The sequence below is a fragment of the Filicampus tigris genome, chromosome 8 (assembly GCF_054856515.1).
Source record: "Filicampus tigris isolate MCC_2025a chromosome 8, RoL_Ftig_1.0, whole genome shotgun sequence".
NCBI classification, from domain to species: Eukaryota; Metazoa; Chordata; class Actinopteri; order Syngnathiformes; family Syngnathidae; genus Filicampus; species Filicampus tigris.
Window position 1 is genome coordinate 25263900 of NC_141224.1, and position 24836 is coordinate 25288735.

The following is a 24836-nucleotide window of genomic DNA, read 5'->3' on the forward strand; positions in this document are numbered from 1 at the left end:
ACACATGCACCCACTCTAGGGACAAGCTTGTTCAGACTAGGACACAAAGAGAAGCATTATTCCTCAACATCACTTGTAGAAGACTGGACTGCTCGGTTGGAGGTGAGGGGCAGGTAGATCGGGTTTGAGGGCTGGCGAGTTTTAGCAGATTTCATAGCAACACAATCACATTCAATTGCAGTTTTGTCTTGGAATAACACAATTTAGTGCACACAAGCCTTCGTGTCATATAAAATGTCTTTTTCTAAATGAGTCTAGCAGAGCAACTCTAGTGTTCTATGTCCAAATATACTACTTTGTATATGACTATAAAAAAAAAAAATCAAACTTTTGCCATAGTTTTGTATATTATTTCCTAACACTCCTCATCCATTATCGAGGACCAAACGTGGATTTGGAGAAGCAGGCTCCGAGGAGGTGAAAGGGTTTGAAACAATGAATCAGTCTCAGCTACGCTTGGCTACTCTTTCTGGCTTTGAGCAGGGCAAACATGGAAGTAGTGCCATAAAGAGAAAGACCACTGTGTTTGCATTGATTTCCTCGGCCCAGAGATGATGGAAAACCAGAAGCCACAGAGAAGAGAAGTTTTGGACTCTTGTATACTTTTCTGCATACACATCCACCCACTAAAGACAAATGAGGATCCAGGGCCTCTTTGACTGCTCTGCTCAGATTTCATTAAACAAGGAGGAATGTCAGCGTCCCCGCATTTAAGCATATCTAAATGTGATTGTTGACTGAAGGTCTGGTGGCAGTAATGACTGATAATGTATTTATAGATGCTCACTGTCATTATTCAAGAGGAAAGAATGCTGAATGTTTTTTTTTCTTTTCTTGCTTCTACAGTTCAACAATACAAACAGAGTTGTAACTCTACAAGGGGAGGTCAAGTGCGAGTGCAAGTCGTCCACAATGTAGTGATGCTCACTCGCTCCTGTGTGCTTCCATGGAGCAGACTCCCTCTAGAGGAGATGTGTTCCATGTCACTCTTGCATTCCTGCACAACACATTTGTTAAGTTTATAAAAATCCCACCACCTCTTTTAATTAAAGAAATTTGATTAATTAAGATGGTTTAAACGGATTGATGATATGCTTTCTGACTTATTGCATGTTAACTTTCACTCAATTGTATTTAGAGAGCGCCAAATAATAACAGAAATTATTTCAAGGGGTTGGGGGCAAACACCTTATACAGGTATTTGTAAAATTATCCGTAAAATGATCAGACTTAAATGGGTTGGCGATTGTCAAAGTAAAATAAATAAACTTGAAATAAACTTTTTATCTATGAATTCGACATACAGCTTGAGAAAATGCATACATCTTTAAAGAAAGTTGAAAAAAAAGGCCCATTCTATAGAGTTCGTGCCCCACAATCAAATATTTTTACAAAAAAAAAAAAACAATATTCAACCCTTCGGTGTATAGTCATACTCTGTTGTCAACTGCAAAGTCATTATCAAGATTTCTATATCGTAGGTCAATATATAGTTAAACCTTTAATTACTTTTCAGTAAGATTCATTAGGATTTTTTTTTCCCTTTCACTTTCTATTGATGCCCACACCTTAACACAAGGCACGGATGCATGGTGGGAGGCAGGAGGCCTAGAGAGGCTGCAAACTCTCTCTCCCTCTTTCTGACACGGGGGCTTGCCCTCTAAATAAACTTAAGAGCTTGTGGGGGGAGAGCGAGAGAGAGAGAAAGAGAGGGGTAGAGAGAGGGAGAGGGGAGAGAGAGGGGGGAAGAGAGAGAGAGACGACAGGAGGGGAGTGAATGACTGCTGCATGCAAAGCAAAAAAGGGCTGAAAGTGCGGAGATGTACTTTTTAGATGCGTCTGCCACTGAGAGGACGTGCGAGTTTTAGCTCACAGTTGAATTTAGTATTGTGTGCTAATGAGTGGTTGGCCTTGTTGTTTGTGAGTGTGCATTTTGTAACTTTTGATGCTGAATGAAGGGGAGACCATCAGCGCGCCACCAGCACCGGGACGCACGGCGCGCCTCCACAGGGACGCAGCAGAGGAGCGAGAGGAGGCCACTTGGAGTTCTCCCAATGGATATAATATCTTAAACGTTTTCTGAGTCATTTTTTTTATAGTTTCCTCATTTTGACCAGATGATATTGATCCTTTTTGTTTGGGGAGAATGCTCTTGGATGCCTGACTTTTTGTCTTTCGGGCTTTCTTTGCACATATGAAGCTCCTGTGCAGGATGTTACAGTCCAAGCGGCCCAGGCATCATTGGGCCACTGTGCACTTTCATCACCAAATATCACCACATTGTTGGGGGGCCCGTTCTGTCTAATAGGAGTCATTCACCATCCACTCTCCGCCACTGTCGAAAAGGGATTCTTTGAACCACCTCGTACTTTTGGTGAACATTGACATTGGCTTTTACCGGTCTCATCTTTGGGCTACTATGCAATTAAAACTGCTCTCCTTTGTTTTGATCATCTTGCACTGCATGGATTACACTGGATGCCAGCAGCACAGCACCTCCAGGCACTGGCAACATAAACGTGAGTATACGCACCAACATTTAATAATGTACCTTATATGCTAACTTTATAATACTACCAAATGGTTTCATTGCAATCCCTGCACAAAACTGATATAAACACAACAATGATATTGACAAATATCAATTATTATTATTATTATTATTATTATATAAAAATAACCCAAGTCAGAAATGTTATTTTGTTGCTGATAGAGTTCTAAAATTGTAATTAGCCTATATGATATGTTCATCACCCTCATGGTCTAACTGCACTCAGCACACAGAAGGAGTCCCCTTGTGCCCCTTAAAGTTCAGGTGGCCCTAATGTATCTCATTTAGGGTGCATTTGTAGGTACTCAAAACAACTGTTTGTATCGTTTGCAACAAAGTGAGTACATGTTTTATCATTTAAATTATGCCGTATCCATTTATTTTGGGCAAAAGTGGCCGTCTAACTGTACTGGCTGAAGTGGATGACTTAATTGGCAGTGTTTTAAATGTTTCCTGTGCTGTGTTGTGTATGGTGCTGAGTGAGCTGGTTCCAGTCGCTCCCTAGTGGCCACAATGAGCCAGACCACGCTCCAGTCTAGCTGACTGAAACATGTCCTGACTAGTACCTTTAAATGAAATGACAGTTGGTTCAGAGTTTGTGTTAAGAAATTATGTGATGTTTCTGTGCTCATCTTATGTGTCATATTCAACATGCCTGTTAAAATACGAGCTCCTTTTCATACCTGATCAAAACCCAAGGTAGGTTAGCCTGTGCACGCTGATAACATTTTCTAAAAGAAAATAAATTATGAAAAGAATGCCAGTGTTACCTCTGTTAAAGCAGGAGAGCAACTCTTAGGGGATGGAATGTCCCATCTCCCAGGGTTCCAACAATGGGCCTCATCTCTTTAGCTCCTTTCTAACACATATTAAAACAATAATTATATGTGTATTTTTTCAATTCTTGTTACACTTTCTTTATCACCGAGGGTCTCCAGATGTGTTATGTGACCAACGCTGTTAGAGACAAGCTGATAACTGGAATATTCCATGTATTCCCTGCAAACGTGGCAGAAAACTGTCTCGTATACAGTACAATAATAGACCTTTGGAGTGATGTTTTTATCCCTGCCACCTGTGGCGGAATTTTCCCAAATATGTCTCCTTTTCTTTATATCTCATTTGCTACCTCTTAGTCCATAATAAGAAGGGACTTTTTGCGACCACCAACGAGGAAATGTGGAAGGTAAATGCCTCTAGGGTTGACTGTTACTGTATTAAATTGAGTTTTGAGGAGTCCTAGGGTTGCATTTGCTTTTGGTAGCTTTTATTCATTGTAATTTACCTCAGCTATTGAAAGCTGAGCCTGGCTTTACAACAGTTTGAATCTGAAGCCTGGAAATTACTTCAGATATCACCTCTGGAAAACAGTTAAAACAAAGCCAAAACAAATAATGCAGAGAAGATTTCAAAAACATCAACTGTTTTTTTTATGGATTTTTGCCTAAATATATGTATTAATCAGAGGTATTCAGTAACAAATTAAAAATACTTCATTACCTTCCTTCTGTAGAAATTTGAGGTATATATATCTCAGTGGCGTAATTATTTTAATTTTATCTATAATTTACATTTTTAAATATATTGTAATTTCTACTCCTTACGCACACAAAAAAAAGCCTTGTTATTTCATTTTAGAATGTGTTCATTCCAGTTTATCATTGTTTAAAACACCAATCCGGATAAATTACGCAAGGATAGATTGAGTGATTTTGATTGTGGTTGGATTTGAAGTATTAACATATACCATTCTGACACTATTGGTTGGTACGCATTGCATTGCACCTGCATGTGACACAAATCAAGCAGAACTTGCCACAATCAAAGTAATGCAGACGTATAGCTTTGCCAATAAGATGTCCAACTGCATGTGTCCCAACTGAGTAGCGGGTTCATAGCCAGAAAAGCCAGTCAAACATTGCACATCCCTGGTCGTACTTGGTGAAGTTACTCTAAAACGAGTGGTTTCAAATGTGCTGCAAACTTTGAGAACCGAAATGCCACCAGTGGCTTTCAAAAGCATATTTTAGGGACGTGGAAACAAAATAAAAAACTTTTTTTTTTCCCATCAAAACCAATTTCACCGGAAAGAAAGACGGAAGAAAGGAACAAAACAGTTTTACAGTTTTGTCAATATGTTAAGCATTAAGAAAGTTAGGACATTAAGGCTTCAAAAAGCGGGCAAAATGTCAGTAACTTTCTCCATTGTTACATTGGAATGGCCTGTGACTATGCAAAGCGGTGTGTGGCTCTTGAACAAGCAAAGAGAGCAAAGAGAAGCATTTTTAGTCCAGATAAGCAAAGGGAATGATGGCGTGTTCCATAAAAGCCATTTGTTTGTTTGGCCTACCGGAGATTCGTACACCATCGCTGGCAATAGACAGCTAGCTTTCCCCGGTGGACGGCTTCCTGTGTCTTTCTCCATTCAAGGCTAGGCGACACAAATGTCGGCAATGCATCATGTTCTTTGGCAAAATACAACTTAGATAATAACCACGTATTAACTTCGTCTGCATGTCCCCAAAAGCCCTCAAAATTGGCCGGGATAGGCTGATATAAATATTTCAGCTAGCGATCAACACTTTTTAGGTGGTTAAGATGAGTTATCCCGCTGTGCATGCTACAAGCATTGAAGTACTGCATGAAAATCATCAAAGTAAAAAATGAGGCAACAGGGGAGATTCCACTGTACACCATATCTAAAAATGCAGTAGATGCAGAAAACATATTTTTAACAAGATGAGAGAAGTGCAAAACAGCCCTGCGTGACGTGATCACACAGAAATGTCCTCACAAAAAAATGGCGTAAATTAGTTTGTCACATATTTACATATTGTGGTAAGCTAAAAGTTTATCATGAAGGGGTATCGAGAGTGTGATTAGCAGAGGTGGGTAGAGTAGCCAAAAATTGCACTCAAGTAAAAGTAATGTTACTTCAGAATAATATGACTCAAGTAGAAGTAAAAAGTAGTCATCCAAGTAATTAATTACTTCAGTAAAAGTAAAAAGGTACTTGGTGAAAAAACTACTCAAGTACTGAATAACTGTAGCAACGTCTCCTTTATTTTTTATTTTTTTTAAAACAACCATTCAATCAGACGAAAATACAAAATAATCATCTTCAGGCAAATTAAAGTCCATCCAATCAATAAAATGAATTACATTTAATTAAAGAATATCTTAAAATAATCTTAAGGTAAATAAAACAAAAAAAACAACTCTTTCCTGCAGCTGAGGTTGAATACGATCACGTGACGAGACTGCAGGGCAATACGGCCATACGGCTACGTTTGATTGGTGAAAAACAGTCACATGGTAGAGCCTGGCGCAGGTCTCTGACAAAATAAATGCGCCTTTCTCTGAGAAAGAGAGCGAGAGAGATAGACGCGGAGGGGATTTAAGTAATGGGTTCAATGTAGTGGAGTACAAAATTTCCCAAAACTTACTCAACTAAATATAACGGAGTAAATGTAACTCGTTACTACCCACCTTTGGTGTTTAGACTTCAGACAAATTTTATAATAGGAGTTTAAGCAGCCTTGCCCCTAACGCACCTGATCATTTGTTGACAGAAAGTAGTCTGCGGATCGGCCTAAAAATGGCTGCATTGTCATTTTCGTGCCGGGGCAATGGTCTAATTCAGTGTGTTGGTGAATTTAGTAGACGCTCTACGCCTCAATGGGAGTTCCTGCTGCGCCCTCCAGCGCATCTCGCAATTTGGTGGCAAAGAGTATTGTAAAATTTATACTGGCTGAAAAGGTCATCTATTTTGCAGCGCAGGTGTGCTAACGCATTTTTGGGGCATTTAATTGAGGCGCACACAGACAGATTCGGCGCTTCGCAAATGTGCGTGGTCGACCTCATGGTATTTAATTCATAAATATGACACCAGAATGGGAGAATCCCTCTCAATCATTGTTAAAATGAATTCAATGAAAGAATTAAAATCATTATAATTTTAAAAAATATATTTAATAGCACCCCACCCAACTGTGAGACAAAACTTTGGGAAGGATGGGGGGTGGTGGGGGGTTATGTGGCTGGTCAGCTCATCAGCAAGCTCTGAAAGATGCTTGATAGCGATCCTGATCATTTGAATCAGGTGTGTTGCAGCAGGGAGAAATGGAAGACAGGCAGGTCAGCGGCCCTTGAGGACTAAGTTTGGACACCCCTGGCATCGGCGAACCAGGTGGTCTCCTAGGGCGCCATCTGCTGAAGGCTGTGCCACATTACAAATTTACTATTTTTCCATCCAGTCAGGAGTTGTAAACGAGCCATTTGGTTTCACATATTTATTGAAGAATTGAACAGCTATGCATTTGAACAGTTTCGATGTTGCTTGTGAAACAAAAAAAAAATTGGCAAAATGATTAGGGCAAAAGGTTGTGGTTAGGGTAAGGATAAGTAGAAGGTTAATAATAAAAAGAGGTCAAATTAATCTAAATAAAATTGGTTGGGGTTAGAATTAAGAAAAGTTCAAGAGTTTACCCTCTATAAAAAAACAAAATAAAAAATAAAGTTAAGGTGAGGTTAGGATTCGGAAACACAAAGTTAGTGGACGGACATTGCCATAACGGCCGCAGCTGGAATCGGGAGCCAGTTATTGTGGAAGACCGTAGAACCGTAACATGGCAGCCTACACATCACACTAAAATAACCACTCCAATAGCGGGGCCAGAGTGTGGCTAATGGGTGGGCCTGGAAAAATCAGGATGGGCCTGAATACTTCTCTCGCTGAGCACAATCCTCCTGTCCCGATACATCGTATATTCAAATAAAATGACAAACTGAATCATTTGAATTTTAGACCTTCCTTAGACAAGCACAATTATGCCATTCTTAACATTCAACAAAACAAAAAACACAACCGAATGCCAATTAAAAAAAATAAATAAATAATAATTTACTAAAAATTCAAAAGCATATATTTTTTCATGAATCTCACTTGGTGGGCACCCAAGCCTACCCATGGCTCCGCCCCTGATCCAGTGCCAACCCACTGTAATACCGGTAAAACAGCCGCTTCACAGCAGGCCCAGAATTCCTCACTCCGGCAATTGAACAATCAGAGCCGTTCACGGCAAAATAACACTAGCAGTAGAGCTGCCGGTCACTGCAAAATAACCACGGCCTACTCTTTTTTATTTACCGACGCGTCCTCGTTCGTCAGTCAGAGGGCTTCTTTCATTGGCTACATTCCGTCACGACACAGTTTGCTGAATCAACTAGCTGAGGAGAACTCGGCTTCCCCCACAAACACGTATATTTTTGCTTGTTAATATTGAACATGTTCATTATTTGAGATTGTCAGCCCTGACTGGTTTTGGACCCGAATATCGGGACAAAGCCACTTCGAGGCAGAGCGGTGTCTTGTTGCCTCTTGTGTGCCCGCCTTACAGTAGTTGCTGTATATTTCTAAATTTTTGATAGTGATAGTTGCACTTCAAAATTGGAAATCTAACGTTAAATAAAAATAGTTCATATTAAAGAGCAAAATAAACATGTGCATTATTACCTATGAATGTAAATCTATTTAATGTTAAACAAAAAAGAGCAACAGTGACAGCCTCCTTTGCTGTGGAGAAAAGTGAAACATGAGTAAATCTAAGGCTGTCATAGAAATTTTAAAAATGTGTACTACGTTTGTTACTACTCACAATATAATTTTCTGTTGTTATTTTTGTAGATATTTCTCAATTCTGAAATCTAATTCAAATACACTTTATTATTTATACACCTCATTGCCACTCACTAAGATAAGGAATGAAACTTGATGAACTGTCAAATTACTGCATGTTAAATAAAAAAAGAGACAAGAGGAATATGTTGCTTGATCATTGAATAAAATCCAGATAAAATCATCTGTGGAATGAATGAATCTCTTTCAAGTGGGAAAGCTGCGCATACTTAAAATAATTTCACAACTAACCCTGAACATAGAACAGTTAACATAGATTAAAAATTAATGCCCAAATAATATTATAACTACAAATGATCATACACAAACAAAAAAGAGTCTGTTAGATTCACATAAAAAATACATATATATATGTAAAATAATATAATTTTATGTTGCAACAGCAGGTCACTCACATGATTTGTTTGACAGTATGAAAACAAACAAATTATGAAAATGTTCTAGTTTGTATCTCAAGTTGTGTGGCGTTATATTATGAATTAAAAACAATGTTAAAAATTCGACTTAAGCGTATGTAAAATAATCGATGACGGCATATAAAATCTTGCCTAGGGCACCACATTGGCTAGGGCCGCACTTGGGTGGCCACACGTTCAGGGGTGGATGGCGGTGTCCAAGTACCCATCCACAGCGGGCAACCAAACATCATCTGCAAGCAGAGATCTTGTGATTCCTTTTAAATGTACTTTCTGCACGCCGATCTCCTCTAGATGCCATGCAGACCGCGCCTCTCTGTGCTGAACTTAAAGAGATCAGAGAGCCGACACGGTCTATTTTTCAATAACAAGCTTAATTTATGTCTTTTTTTTTTTTTTATCTGGGAAAGGATATTAGCTTGCATTTGAACTTTTATCAATCTGTTTTGGAGGAAACAGTCTTGTTTCTGTTTGTTCGTCCTAAGGGAAAGGGAGGCTGCAAATTTCATGGACTCCACCAGATTTTCCTCTTGATTTAAACTTGATCATTGATTTATTATTAATATGTAAAGAGAACCGTTTGAATACATATCATTATTATAACATCGTTTTTTATAACGCAAACAGTAAGCTTGTGAGCTGTTTTTTTAGTGTGTGAACATCTTGGTTTGTTGTACAAAATATTACTGCCCATCTGAGTTTGCCAGTGTGAAGTGATTTGTCTGAGGACAAAGACAAATTCCTACATCCGGGTCGCCGCACAATGAACGATAGTGATGTCCATGACAGTTCTTTTAAGTGAACTGAATCATTAGAATCAGTTCATCAAAAAGAATCATTCAAAAGAGTCGTTCATCGACTCGTTCGACAGTGTGGTGTTTGTGTTCACGTCATAATCCAGGCGCACACAGCTCAAATCAATTTCACCACCATTCTCCACATCAAATGTGTCGCTCGGTGGGAATTTGCCATGTCTCCTTCCTGGAGCGTCTTCCGTGACTGACTATGTTTTTATGGATTTAAAAAAGTGATACAGTACAACATATTGTATGGGGAGCTTCAGAATGCGATTCAGTCTTACATAGTTCACATCACAGGGAGTCCATACATTGAAAGGCCCAATGTGCAGGGGTGAGTGGCCAACTACTATTTTTTTACAATGGTTGGGTGCTGGTCGGATTCGGAAGCATCACACAGTGTGTAGCGGCCCTCATACTTCAGGAGTTTGGGTGGGAAATGTACGTTGACTAAAATGCTGTATAATGTGGGGAAAGCAGAAGACTGTTAAAATATTACGAAATAACTTATCATATCTTTTGGCAAGAACAGGTTATAACAGACAAGAGCTCATAAGAGACGTTCCAGACTGAGAATTGTTTTAAACATTTAACTGCAACTTTGTATTTTTTTTGGAAAAGCCTGTTAACTTTTTTGAGCAATCTTGCTACTGCATTCTCATTGCATCCTCACTGTAAAAACATTTGTGGCGACATCTAAAACTGCTTAAAGCAGAAAGTCAACCCAAACATATTTTTTTCAAGAATATGTTCCCAGCATGCCCACTAATTGAAACACAGCATTCTGTTTAATTTTGCTTTTGTGGAATATAAATGAAGCAGCAAAATGCACTCGTATTTAGCCATCTCTGGGGGTGGCCATTTTGTCTTCTGTCGACTGAAAATGACATCACCGACTAATCACGGCTGACCTGTTTTCTGCATCTGAGCCGTGATTGGTCGTTGTGAGCAGTTGTGATGTCATTTTCAGTCGACAGGAGACAAAGTGGCCACCCCCAGAGATGGCTAAAAACTAGTGGATTAACACTTATTCCACACACGCAATATTTATCAGAATGCCCTGTTCCAACTAGTGGGCTTGCATAGAACATATTCTTGAAAAAAAAAATGTTTACGTTGACTTCCGCTTTAACTACATTCACATCATGATAGAAATACAGTACTTAGTTGCTGAGTGTAGTACAATTCCCCACATGTAATTGCTGCTAGTAATATTTGTGTTGAGAAATTTCAGTTCAGTTTTGCTAGTTAATTGGAAATTATTGTAAGTTTGTAAACTTAATTAACAGATGGTAAATGGGATGTTACTTGCACAGCACTTTTCTACCTTTGGTACTCAAAGTGCTTCACACTGTACCTCATCTATCTACTGATGGCACAGCATCAGGAGCAATCAGGAGCAACTGGGAGTTCAGTATCTTGCTCAAGGATCCTTCGACATGGTCAAAATGACCAGGGATCGAACCCACAACCTCTGGGTTGGGAAACGACCACTCTACCACTGAGCCATGCCGCCCCATGGGTTGAAAGAATTTGTGTGGAAGAGCTCTCTAGTGTTGTGCAGGTTCAGCAAGGCAGACTTGCTTTTTAAAAGAACCCAACACAACAGGTCAGTCAGGACTTGACCGGGTTAGGCACGATTATCTGGACAGATGAAAACCTACCTCCGTCCTTGCTTAGTCCATCCTTTTTAAGTTCTCATCCTCCGTCCACAAAATGGACGTCCCTGGGACTGAATGCCCAGCTCTGCAATTAACCTACCATGCATGTTTTTGGAATGTGGTAGGAAACCAGAGTACCCAGAGAAAACACACACAGGTACGGGGAGAAAATGCAAACTCCACACAGGAAGGCCGGAGCCCAGATTTGACCCATGGACCTCTGTACTGTGAGGCGAATATGCTAACCAGTCTACCACTATGCCGCCATTCTAATATTTGCTACGTATGGCAACTTTTAAGCTGCAGTGTATAGCTTTTGTCACCCCCTAGGCTACCACCACTACCACTCTACTCCCACACTCTTGATTACCTACCATAGGGGGATATACTTAGTTATGGTTGAAAATCCTGATATTAGGGTGACCAACTTTGAGTACACTTACTCAATCAGATGTGGCAGAAATGTTTCTGGGAAGCCAATAAGAGTCAACCATTTCCAGCTCTACATTTGTTTGCAAGTTGCAGAAGTAAACAGAAAGTGATTGTAAGAAGTAATCAATGACTAAAGGGGAAGCTAAACGAATAGCTGATGAGCAGCCATGACTTATGGCAGGCCTGGCCAACTCGTGGCTTGCGAGCCGCATGCAGCTCTTTGGCCGGTTTCATACAGCTCCTGAAGCCCTTTTCAAAAATTTGCTTAACTGGGCGCATTGTGCCGTCAACCCCAGTGTATGTGGTGAGGGGTGGCGAGCACGGAATCGTGCTAAAGGTTCTTTGCTATCTTCCTGGTCTTGTTTCGCTGCAAAATAATGAGCCGTTCTAATTAAAATGTAATTTTGCTCGCCAGTATAGCATTTAAGCGCACCACTTCCGGTTTCGTGTCACGTGGCCAATCGGGTTCTAGTATTCGTTATACAGGCATCCGATTGGCTGCATAACCCACGTGATAATGTACACGTCTGAAAAATACACTGATGATTGGCTGACTGGCGGACGTGACATTTCTCCCGCGAGCCATGCACAGGCTAGCTGTGTACGCTTGGAGTTACAGTACATTATTATTCCGATTTAAAAAATAAAAAATAGAACAATGTGTAGTGAAGCACATGTGGACGCTTTCAACACATTTAGCGGCCCGGGTCCCCCTGTGTTAACGTGGCTTCGCAATCAATCTTTGGACGAGACGGCTCACATATGTCACTGCGACGTGCCGTTGCCTGATGGGGAGCGGTGCCCGTTGAAACCTCAGCTTTGCCCGACTTCCACCCTTTGCCTCGGTCAACACATCAGAGATAAATTGCCCTTCAAATTTAATCAACTCAGTTTGCACAGAAATAGAAATTAACAAGGTGATAATTTTATTTGTTGTTACTTGGCTTTTTCTATTAGAGATAGACCGATATGCTTTGTACAGGGCCGGTACTGATTATTAGTAGTCAAGGAGGCCGATAACCGATATTTGGAGCCGATATTCATTGTCAGTGAAAAGGAACATTTTGGCATCAAAATCGAAAGAAAAATGTACTCTTAACTTTGTTGTAACGTCTTTAATTAAACATGTTTATTGAACAATGTTTCAGGTTTGGATAATGGTGATTTAAAAAAAAAAACATTATTACAAGACATTTTTGACAGTATACATCTGTTATAAAATTCTAACAAAAAGTTCAGGGAGCACCCAGGATTGTCAGCGTCTCTTAAAAAGGATAAAGGAAAACTTGAACAATAGCTCCATGAAGTTGTCTACAGTAAATGGAAATTTCAAAATGACAGAAATGTTAAACTTTCACATATCTTTATTTTGATTTCCACAGTTTTAAATTGATTTATTATCGGCCAGCAGAGTTTTAAAAAAGGCTGATGCCAATATTCGTCAAAAAGCCAAATATCAGTGCCAAAATAATCAGCCTGGCTGATAATCGGTATATCTCTATTTTCTATTATTTTCTATACCTGTTGCCTTTATTCATAGTGTTTTTGACCTGATAGGCAAAGGAATCACTGTCAGTACGCAGTATCACAATTGATATTGTTACAGTAGGTTTGTCTGATGAAAATGTAATTTTGGCCCGCGATAGGATTGTTAGGAAAACCTTTAGCCCGCCACCAAACTTAACTTGCTAACCTCTGTTTTACACAAAGTGAGCAATCCTGTGTGTGTGTGCGAGGGCTCGTTTGAACACGGTGACTGAATCGATTACATTCGTCGTTCAAGGTACCAAGTGTGCGCTTTGACACAAATGACGTCAAAGGAAAGTGAGTGAGGGGACGCAATGGAGCTGTTGATATATGCTTATGTGTATCTTGTGGCTCTTTGCAGCAACACAGTCAACATTGTGGCTTTTTGCCTTTGAGTGGTTGGCCACCCCAGACTTATGGCATTATCCTCTGAAAATGAAGCTTTTTTGACAATAGAAGTTCCTCACCATCATCTATGTAATGTTATCTCCAAAGAGCCGTAATGTAAATGAAGCTGTTGTGCAAGTTATGTCCTCAAAAACGGGCAACATAACAATCCTGTTGAATCGTTTGTTTTGGAGTCGACCAGTCCTCTCTAAAGCGTCGTGATTGGTCATTACCTGAGCCCTGAGCAACTGTGATGTCATTTTCAATCGACAGCAGGTGAGAAAAGGGCCGCCCCCTGAGATGAATAAAAACAGGTGGCTTTTTCTGCACACTGCTGATTGCAAAAATGTCTGCCTGCCACTGTGTAGTCAGACACAGTGGAAACGGAAAGTATTCAGGCGCCTTGAAATTTTTCACTTTCTGTGTCGTTGCAGTCATTTGCCAAAATCAAAAAAGTTCTGCTTATTTATCATTAATGTACACTCAGCACCCCATCTTGACAGAAAAAAAATGCATATTTATGAAAAAGGAAACACTGAAATGTCATATGGTCATAATTATTCGGACCCTGTGCTCAGTATTGAGTACAAGCACACTTTTGAGCGAGTACAGCCATGAGTCTTCTTGGGAATGATACAACAAGCTTTTCACGCCTGGATTTGCGGATCCTCTGCCGTTCTTCCTTGCAGATCCTTTCCAGTTCTGTCAGGTTGGATGGTGAACGTTGGTGGACAGCCATTTTCAGGTCTCTTCAGAGATGCTCAATCGGATTTAGGTCAGGGCTCTGGCTGGGCCAGTCAAGAATGGTCAGAGTTGTTCTGAAACCTTTGTTATTTTAGCTGTGTGAGGTTTTCCTCCAGGACATCTCTGTACTTGGCCGCATTCATCTTTCCTTCAATTGCAACCAGTCGTCCTGTCTCTGCAGCTGAAAAACACCCCCACAACATGATGCTCCCACCACCATGTTTCACTGTAGGGATTGTATTGGGCAGGTGATGAGCAGTGCCTGGTTTTCTCCACACTTACCGCTTAGAATTAACACCAAAAAGTTCAATCTTGGTCTCATCAGACCAAAGAATCTTATTTCTCAATGTCTGGGAGTCCTTCATGTGTTTTTTGGCATACTCTATGCAGGCTTTCATGTGTCTTGCACTGAGGAGAGGCTTCCGTTGGGCCACTCTGCCATAAATCCCCGACTGGTGGAGGGCTGCAGTGAACAGTTGACTGTGGAACTTTCTCCCATCTCCCTACTGCATCTCTGGAGTGCAGCCACAGTGATCTTTGGCTTCTCCTTTACCTCTCGCACCAAGGCTCTTCTCCCACGATTGCTCAGTTTGGCTGGACGGCCTGGTCTAGGAAGAGTTGTGGTCATCCCAAACTTCTTCCATTTGAGAATTCTGGAGGCCTCTGTGCTCTTAGGAACCTTAAGTGCTGCAGAAATTATTTTGTAACCTTGGCCAGATCTGTGCCTTGCCACAATTCTCAATCACTTTGGACAGTTCCTTTGACCTCATGATTGTCATTTACTCGGACATGCACTGTGTGCTGTAAGGTCTTATTTGACTTTTCCTAATCAAGTCCAATCAGTTTAATTAAACACAGCTGGACTCCAATAAAGGAGCAAAACCACCTCAAAGAGGAGCAACAGAAATGGCCAGCATGTGAGTTAAATAAGGTCGCTGCAAAGGGTCAGAATACTTATGACCATAGGATATTTCAGTTTTTCTTTATTCATAAATTTGCAAAAATGTCTACATTTCTGTTTTTTTCTGTCAAGATGTGGTGCTGAGTATACATTAATGAGAATTGAAATGAATTTTTTGATTTTGGCAAATGGCTGCAATGACAGAAAGTGAAAAATTTCAAGGGCTCTGAATATTTTCCATACCCACTGTAAACATGGAGAGTCACGATTTTTCCAGCCCAAGCATGACAAAGTTATTCTAATTATCTTTATGATGTAGATTTTGCAACTCTTGTTTTTGATCTCATCAGATCGCCGCATAATATCATTAAAAAGAAAATATTTGCCTAATGGAAAAAAGCACATTGTAAAAGCTTGATATAAATCATTGGCAATGATAATTTCCTAGTAATCCCCAATGGTGGGGTAATTCTCACTGACATGCATCAGGAGCAACTTCACCAAGAATACTGTGACAAATCTGAGGGAGAGCAGGGACGCAGCAATTGCTGCCCTTGTGCTACTATCACGACCACACAAGCACTTAAATTAGAATTCAACAAAAAGCCAGCTGGCGAATATGTGCGAGTAAAATGTATTTGTGATTGCTGATACAAGTGAGTGTGGTATCATAAGAAAATCTGCCCTATGTCTATTATACCAACATGATTGTGAAATGAATACATAATTATGCCCCGTATCTTCCCAACAGAGATCTCTGGTGTGAGTTCAGGGTGCCAGCAGGGAGGCTGTCTAACCTGCTCTGACTACAATGGCTGCCTTTCCTGCAAGCCACGCTTCTTTATGCATTTGGAGAGGATTGGGATGAAGCAGATCGGGGTGTGCATGACTTCCTGTCCTCCAGGTTTTTACGGCACCCGCTCACGAGAAAGAAATACGTGCACAAGTAAGCAATTGGCTGTTTGCTATATAAATGAAGACAAACGTAAAAGAAATGATATTAGTGGTCAGATTTGTGTGTTGAATGGATGGATGGAATGGGAAAATCATCATTCATTGTCGAACAATATAAAGTGTCCATTTATACATATTCTATACAGCTAATCCTCATGAGGCTTGTGGGTGACCCCTACATTTATTTTTCCCGTGCAGCATATGACATATGATTATGCATATGCATTTAACTTGCTAAACGTCACATTCCTTTTAGCTACATGAAATAAAATATGTATCAACATAAGGTACAATCTGTCTTCAGTAGCCTACAATTGTTATATATTCTGGCAGTGGGACACACACACACACATGCACATTGACACCGTGTATATTTAACAAAGAAGAAACACAATGATTTGTGCCATTTAAATAAATGCCGATGGTGGTTCTGTGTTTCTCTGTTAAGAGTGCAGTCCTGAGTGCGACTCCTGCTTCAACAAGAAATTCTGCATGCGCTGTCGGATAGGTTTCTACCTTCACCGGGGTGATTGCCGAGAGAGCTGCCCCGAGGACATGGTCCACAGTGATACACAGAGGGAGTGTGTTCCCAGTGGGTATTTAGCTTCATAATTGTCAAGATGCCCATGTATCTGCAAATGTAGTGTTTCATCAGTGGAGTGGGATGAGCAAAGTCTTCAACAAAAGCATCATTTAAAGGGGAAGTCAACCCAAACATTTTCTTTACAATATTACATTCTATTACATTCTGATTAATATAACGTTTGTGGAGTATGATTTAAGCAGGAAAAATCCACCATTTTTTATCCATCTCAGGGGGCAGCCATTTTGCCAACTTCCTCTCAACCAATCATGGCTCAGTTTCAGAAAACAGGTGAGCCGTGAACGGTCGTTACCTGAGCCCTGAGCATTAAATGTTTTCTAAAGCTCAGCCATGATTGGTTGTCATCCGTGCCCTGAGCAACTGTGATGTCATTTTCAGTCGACAGCAAGTGACAAAATGGCCGCCCCCTTAGATGGCTAAAAACGGGTGGATTGTGCTGCTTAACTCATATTCCACAAATGCAATATTAATCATTTAGACTCGTGAAGGCACATAGAACATATTATTGTCAAGAAAATTTTGGGGTTGACTTGACGCTTTAAAAGTTGGGAATGGCGTGAAGATGATTCATAAAAACGTGGTAAATGTGTACATACAATTTGTCTTCATATAGTTGCAGAGTGCCCTGCAGAGTGTGAGTTATGTGTGAACAGCGAGACATGTACAAGGTGCCAGCCGGGCCTGTACCAGCTCAATGGAGGATGCCACCGTTCCTGTCCAGATGACTATGAACCCAATGACAAACTCATGGAGTGTGTACCACAAGGTTAGTCATGTAAACGACTTGATCTCATGGGGATTTAATAAGAAATAAATCCCTTCCACAACTTGCTCTACACCAAGTGTCACCAACGCCGGTCCTCGAGGGCACCTGTCCTGCAGGTTTTCCATCTCTCCCTGCTGTAACACACCTGATTCAAATGATCAGCCCATCAGCAAACTCTTGAGAAGCCAGATAATGATCCTGATCATTTTAACAGGTGTGTTACAGCAGGGAGAGATGGAAAACCTGCAGGACAGGTGCCCTCAAGGACCGGAGTTGGTGACCCATGCTCTACACACATGGTGGACTGAAAACACTTTACAGGAGCTTGTCACACAACACTATATTGATTTATTTGTTGGCACTTATCCGGTTCAAGATCTCAGGTGAGCCTGTGAAGCCTATCCCAGTTGAGTCTGGCCAAGAGGCGCGTTACATTATCGGCGGGCACATATAGTATAGACACACAACCTGGTGTGTTTTTGGTCCATGCACAGTGAGCTTATTTAGTGTGCATCAGCATTTCCACACCTGACCGAACAAACCACACTATAAGAGAAGTGGTGCCGGAGTCAGTTTTAAATGAACAAAATCTGTGAACATGCCTTAATGTTCCTTTCCCCCTGTACAGTACTTACTCGACTTGCAACAGCTATACTCACTTTTGACTTTCTATTTAGAAAAGCAAATACTTTAAAGTACTATTTCTAGTCCGTAGTCAGTCAATGTGTTGAAGATGCAGTACTTTTTTTCAAGTTGAAAACTGACCGCGCCCCAAACCAAGGTGGCCCAGGTGAGCTGAGTCTGAGCAAAATTTTGTATAAAATCTAAGAAAATGGTGTCGCACGTGCATTGTTAATGTACATCATCACAACACCAACAATGCAGTACTTTAACACATCCTTTATGCAACAAACACGCATGTGTCACACATCCTCATCCTCATCTTCATTTTCCCTTCAGTGCACTGCGAAGTGGCTGAGTGGAGCGAGTGGAGTCCCTGCTCCCGGTCAGGTAGAACCTGTGGCTTCAAGCGGGGGCAGGAGACCCGCACACGGCAGGTCCTGCAGTACCCATCGCCTTTTGGCAGACCATGTCCTGAGATCTCTGAGATCAAAGACTGCGTGGTCATCAGGAAAACATGTCCAGGTTAGTGGAACAGTGATGAAGACGAAAACAAAAGCAGAATATCCTTGTCATTGAATAGCAAGATTGTCTATGCTACTAGACCACAATGTACAGTAATATTAACGGAGCTGGGCATCATCTATCCATCTATAACTTCTGGGCGGTATTTCCGGTCGGGCGGTATTTCCGGTCGACCCACGTGGTCCCAGTGCGTCCCTCGTAGGCGACGGTCAATCGGCGTCGAGAACATCATTTTCACGCCACACGCAGGTGAGGCACAAGTAGACACGCCGACAAGTAAAAAAAAATCAAATAAAAACAACAGACACACATGCGCACAGCGTGGTGATCGGTGAAATAAAAACAAAATGGGGCACGTCATTCCATCTGTAGGACCGAAAGGTATACAATACTGTTTTATTTTGTATTTGTTTGGCTGCTTTCAGGAGAAGGGCACCTGCGTGTGATGTGGCACCAGTAAAATCCGTTCTCGCCGTTTGGGGTTGACTTGGACTGACCAGGCGGGTCTGATATATAGACGGGAACTCGCGGACTAAAACATAGACGAATGCCCAGCTCTGAATATGAATATGTCATAAAACACAATTTACCAAGTAGTTGTTTATGCTAACCTGTGGCTCATTTAGCTGTTATTGTGAAGCGTGGACAAGATTGTGAAGCCCAGACCACTCTGCTTTTACAATCACTGCTAGTCCTTCTTCCGCTTAGGACTTTGACTGTTTACTCAGAGGATTGTCTTTGTGGTTAGAGGGAGGAGAGTTGGGCTTGGAGAGAGCGGGGGGTGTGCATGATGTCGCAATGGGGATATTGTGCGATTCCCACGAGATCTCGTGGGATTTTAAAACAGTAGGACCGCAAACTGCCTACCGAGTAAACATGATCATTTCCATAGAACGGAGAGAAAACTGCCCTTAGACAGACTTGTCTCGATATAAATCCCTTTGCTTTGTTTTCTGTGTCAACCATGTGTGTGGTTGCTGAGGTGCTCGGTGGCTACAGCTGGCTGTTTTGTAGCCGGGCTCTGTAGTGTTAAATGACAGATCGCAGACAAGCTCAGATCCAGCCCCCTGGGGCCTCACATTTGCAGAACAAACACGTGTGTATGCGTGTATGCGTGTGTGTGATGCAGCAGAAAGCCAGTTCACTCTGGAGCAGAAACAGCCAGCCCAACATCAACATCCTCCCCCAGGGAGGCACGCGGCGACCCGCGGATCAGTATTGGTTTATCCCCACAGCTGCCAACACACACATGCGCACACACACACGAACCAATCCACCATTTCAGATAAACTCCATATATTTGAAAAATGGGTGACAGCGTCTTTCTTGAACGCTGCTGCATTGGTGCTGCACAACCAATCCACTGCCGCCTGTCGGGACACTCAAGCACAGACGCTGCTGTTGCTCATGTTAGTAAGCTCCCTGCTAATGTAATGGACCCTTTCAGTTGAGTTGGAAAGTGGCTTTATTGTGGCTAATGGTGAATGTTACTGTAACCATGTCTACATTAATACTGTTATTTCAATCATTTATTAGTTTTCAGTTTTCAATAATTTTATACTTTTGTCCTTGAATTCTGGGACTTTCTTTCCACATGCAAACCTCAATTAGGTCATTGAAAACAGTTTACAGTTTAAAGTGGAAATCAACCCAAACTTTTTTTTTTTCCACAATATGCTCTATGCAGGCCCACGAGTTGAAAGACGGCATTCTGATTAATTTTGTGTTTGTGGAATATTTAAGTTAAGCAGAAAAGTCCACCTGTTTTTAGCCATCTCTGGGGGCGGCCATTTTGTCACTTCTGTCGACTGAAAATGATATCACAAATGCTCAGGGCTCAGGTAACGACCAATCAGGGCTCAGCTTCAGAAAACAAGTCAGCTGTGATTGATCATTACCTGAGACCTGAGCAGTTGTGCCCACTAGTTGAAACAAGGCATTCTGATAAATATTGCGTTTGTGGAATAAGAGTTAATCCACCCATTTTTAGCCATCTGTGGGTGCGGTCATTGATTGGTCGTTACCTGAGCCTTGACCATTTGTGATGTCATTTTTAGTCAACAGAAGTGACAACATGGCCTCCCCCTGAGATGGCTTAAAAGCGGCGGATTTTGCTGCTTAACTCATATGTCATATTAATCATGTTGCCCTGTTTCACCGAGTGGGCCTGCAATAGAACATATTCTTGAAAAATATATGTTTGGGTTGACTTCCCTTTAAAAGTTGTTTTTAAGATATAACTAAGACAGGAAAGTTAAGAATAAACATACCAATTACACCGGTGTGGAGTGTAGACCGATGTCAGAGGCTTTGTATTTTTCCCGGTGAGTGCAGAGGCTAGGTTCACACCGCAGGTTCATACCACATTATAAATGCAACCCCGGTCATGTCTGCCGTATGAATACATGCGTCGCCAAAGTGATCCGCATGCTTTATGTTTCAAGTGGGATTCAATTAAAGTAAAATATAGTAAAAGTCAATAGTGTTACTCAAAACAACTTTGCAGATTTCATCCCCCTGCTGCCAGCACTTTCTCTCTGCCTGCACAGAGTGCATTTTGGGCTCCGGATGATGTCAATATCGGATATATGCGACCTGGCCGTTCAGACCGCGGTCGTATTGTAAAAAATCTTATATTTAGGACCACATATGAAAGCGGCCCGGGTCAGATTTGCAAGAATCGGAATTAAGATGTTCGTTCTGTCATAAAAAAAATCTGATACAGGCAGAGGTGGATAATCCAGGTCCAGAAAGTAAAAAACCCTGCCACAGTTTGGCTTTAGTCACAGGTGCTTCTACTCAACCAACAGGTAAACGGGTTCAGTTGATTAGAAGCACCTGTTGCTAAAGCCAAACCGTGGCAGGGCTTTTACTTTCTGGACCTGGATTACCAACCTCTGGATACAGGTTACATATGGGCAAAAAAATCTGATCTGGGTCACATTTGCCTGCGGTGTGAACCTAGCCAGAGGTTGTCACGCAATCATTCCGAGTTGACCAATGAAAAGGCTTCCAACATCATTCAGAGGAGGACCACAAGATTGAAGTTGTTTTGAACCAAATTGAAACAAAACTCATAAGTTGCAAACAAAGTTTCAAAGCTTGCATTCCAAATTTCAGAACTCGCAACCAAAACTTTAGAACATGCAAATGACATTTAAAGAGAACATGGAAACAAAACCAGCACTTTTTTCAAGTTTGGAAATAATAGTCTTTCTTGCATATCTTTTTTTTTTTTTCCAAATCCATTGTTTTTGTTTGCAAATCCATTTTTTGATTTTCTTGAGCCACTTCAATTTAGTTGTTGTTTTGTGTACTTTATTCGTAGGTACAATATTCAAGTGAAACATTAGTATCTTAGTACCTTAGTATCATTCTTAATATACAACAAGACTTTCTTGACTAACCATTATTGTTATATTGTCTGCTCAGAAATAATTTTCTTCAGGCCTAAATTCTGTAAAGAAAGGAAGAATTCTGACATGTCGCAGCCTGTGTATATCTTAACCATGCAGTAGCCTTCTAGCGCTTAGGTGAATGAGAGCTAATTATCTGTTTTGCCGCATGCTCTCCTCGCTGTTTACGTTTTGCACACGCTAGGGGGTCAGTGTTCTGACCTCAGAGAGCCCCTGTAATCCTCCAGCAGCCCTTAGACACTGATACATCCTCCTCCTCTTCTCTTCCTCCTCTCCACTTTCTCCTTTTGCACCCTCCCCCCATGTTGCTTTACCCCATTATTTCCCCATCCACGCTACTCCATTGGCATGGGATTGTTATCCCCTTTCTTCCTTCAATATTGACTTTCCAATCCCTCAATCTATAACTTCCTTACTTCCATCCATCCATTATCTATACCACTTATCCTCACAAGGGTCGCGGGAACTTCCTTACTTTAGCTCCATATTAGAGCACAATACAGTAAAGTAAAACAAAAGGCTATTTCACTCAGTTTTCTCAAGAGTCAGAAAGCAGATGTGAGCACAGAATGAAGTAACTGAACCAGGAAACTAAACACACACATACTTAATCATGTGAATGAGCTGGTAGAAGAGGGCTGATTGACTGAAGGTATAGTGCAAAGGACAGCGACTAGGAGAAACCAAGAATGAGAACAAGACATGCAAAAATCAGCAAGTTCTGCTTGTACCTTTAGCCTTCTTTGCTAACTGGATAAAAGGTAGATTCATATTCTAATAGCTAACCTTGACATCATCAGTGCTCTATCCCGTTGAAGAATTATGCTTAAAATTAAACATACAGTATATCTTAGGAGGCTGTGCCTCTCCAGTTTCATGTGACAAAACTGCAATAGAAGTCTGCTTTTCAATTGGATGAGATTGCCTGAATTACAGTTTTCACATTACACAAAGACTCATGCAAAATACAGACTAAGGAAAAAGAGAGAAACTTCGCTCGGATTTAGTTTTATCCATAGCTGAAGCTCGCGAATGTTCACACACCGCCTCATTCGCCACCATCTCTCTCAAGTTAATGCAGGCTAATTTGCCCTTCAATCGACCTACTGTTCACCCCTCTGTATCTCTGTAGCTGGATAGTGTGCCTGCCCCCTTTAACCTTTAACTCCCACAACACACTCACACACACGCGCACACACACACACACACGCACACACACACAACTTTCAAGCGGATAAATAAAGTGGACACAACATTAGAAACACCTCTCCGTAGCACGGTTGTCCACTATGATAACTACAACGACATATATATTGTTAAACTAACCTGAGAAAGTTTTAAATGCTTTGTACATTAGATAATGCATATGTACCTAATCAACTGTTTCCTGAATGTGCAAGCCCACACCTATGCATAAACATGTCCACGACAGAAAGCTGTACAGAAACATATAAACCAGTACGGACATATACACACTCACCCAAACATCCTTCATCGTGACATCCTGGCAGCCATTGCCGCAGGCATTCCACTTGTTGGGCAGCATACAGCCTTTAATCCAACCATGGCTCCCGCCAAAAGCTCCCCGGACGTCAGAACGCTTGCCACAGAGGATGCGCCCACCAATAAAACACACTGTGCCCCTCTGAGAATGTGTGCGTGAGTACACACATACACCCACCAAAGAACCCCTCTGCTAGCATTACTGTTTTCTGGACATGGAACTAATTGAGTTTGAAACTTGAGTGACACAGCAATCATTTTTTTAGATGACTAATACTGCAGCGCTTTTCTGTGCTTTTACACACCAAAAACTAATGTACTGCATCCTCCGCTGGACTTCATTTCATTTACCTGCACAACATAAAAACAGCACATTGCATTGAGTCAAAAAATGCCTACAAAACCCCATTTAAATGTAAATGAAAATACTCACGAATCGCAAATGTAAAACATGATAGAAAGTGCACAACAGTCATTGAAATAGACCTCCAAGATGCATATCTGAAAATACAAAGTAGGCCTATAAAATTAAAAAAAAACAACAACAAAAAAAACTAACGTTTTGTGTTGGGCTTTGGTTTTAGCAGGCTGACTAATACCCCAAGAAATCATACCTGTTTACTAATACCCAAATACAGCTATGTTGAAAGTTTATATTTGTCTACTCTATTAGACAACACATGTTGAGATAAGTCAATTTATACTGTCAATATTCTCCAACGCAGTCCTGAAATTCAACTGTACAAAATAATTGCAGTTTGATACAGGCCATATAAAATCCAAAATAGGCTAAAATGTAGATCATTGTTTTCCAAAATAAAAATACAAGTTTGTTAGTCTGCTTTCAAAACGGACTAAAGAAATTTGAGAATATTTACTGTTGGGATGATGAAATGATCAAAAATAGATATCAATTAATTTGATTAGAGATTAGTTGTCGATTAATTTATAGTTGCACTTTTACTGCACACATATATTCATTAAACGACATGTTTCCAACTGTAGCTGTTATGAAATGCGCTGTATAAATAAAGTTGTGCTGTACTGTATTGTATTGTATTGTATTGACTTTGATGAACAATCCAATTTACAATTGAATGTGCTTACTGAGAACATAAATACTTAAATTGGGTAAAAGACCAAAAACTGACAAAGAGGCAAGTATCCATAACATCGCATAAGACATTTTATACTTAAAAGGACGGTGGGGCCGTGATGGCCATGTTTTCACTAACAAGTTCATTTTATATATTTTTTGGTCAGGAAAATGAAAACAGTTGCCATTTTCTATTTTACCCATTAATTTTGGTGAAATTAGGAAATAAGTTACTCC

The 24836-nt window shown here is 40.8% G+C and overlaps 1 protein-coding gene across 1 annotated transcript in view; it reads left to right on the forward strand.

The window, feature by feature from the left end:
• The first annotated feature begins 1777 nt into the window (after nt 1-1777).
• The window catches only part of rspo3 (R-spondin 3), a 29403-nt gene continuing 6344 nt past the window's right edge, over nt 1778-24836 (forward strand). The window contains exons 1-5 of the mRNA XM_086037984.1: nt 1778-2519; nt 15866-16060; nt 16517-16660; nt 17286-17438; nt 18399-18584. Of these exons, the coding sequence (XP_085894110.1) occupies nt 2420-2519; nt 15866-16060; nt 16517-16660; nt 17286-17438; nt 18399-18584 (778 nt within the window). The 5' untranslated portion in view covers nt 1778-2419. The remainder of the gene's footprint in view (nt 2520-15865; nt 16061-16516; nt 16661-17285; nt 17439-18398; nt 18585-24836) is intronic.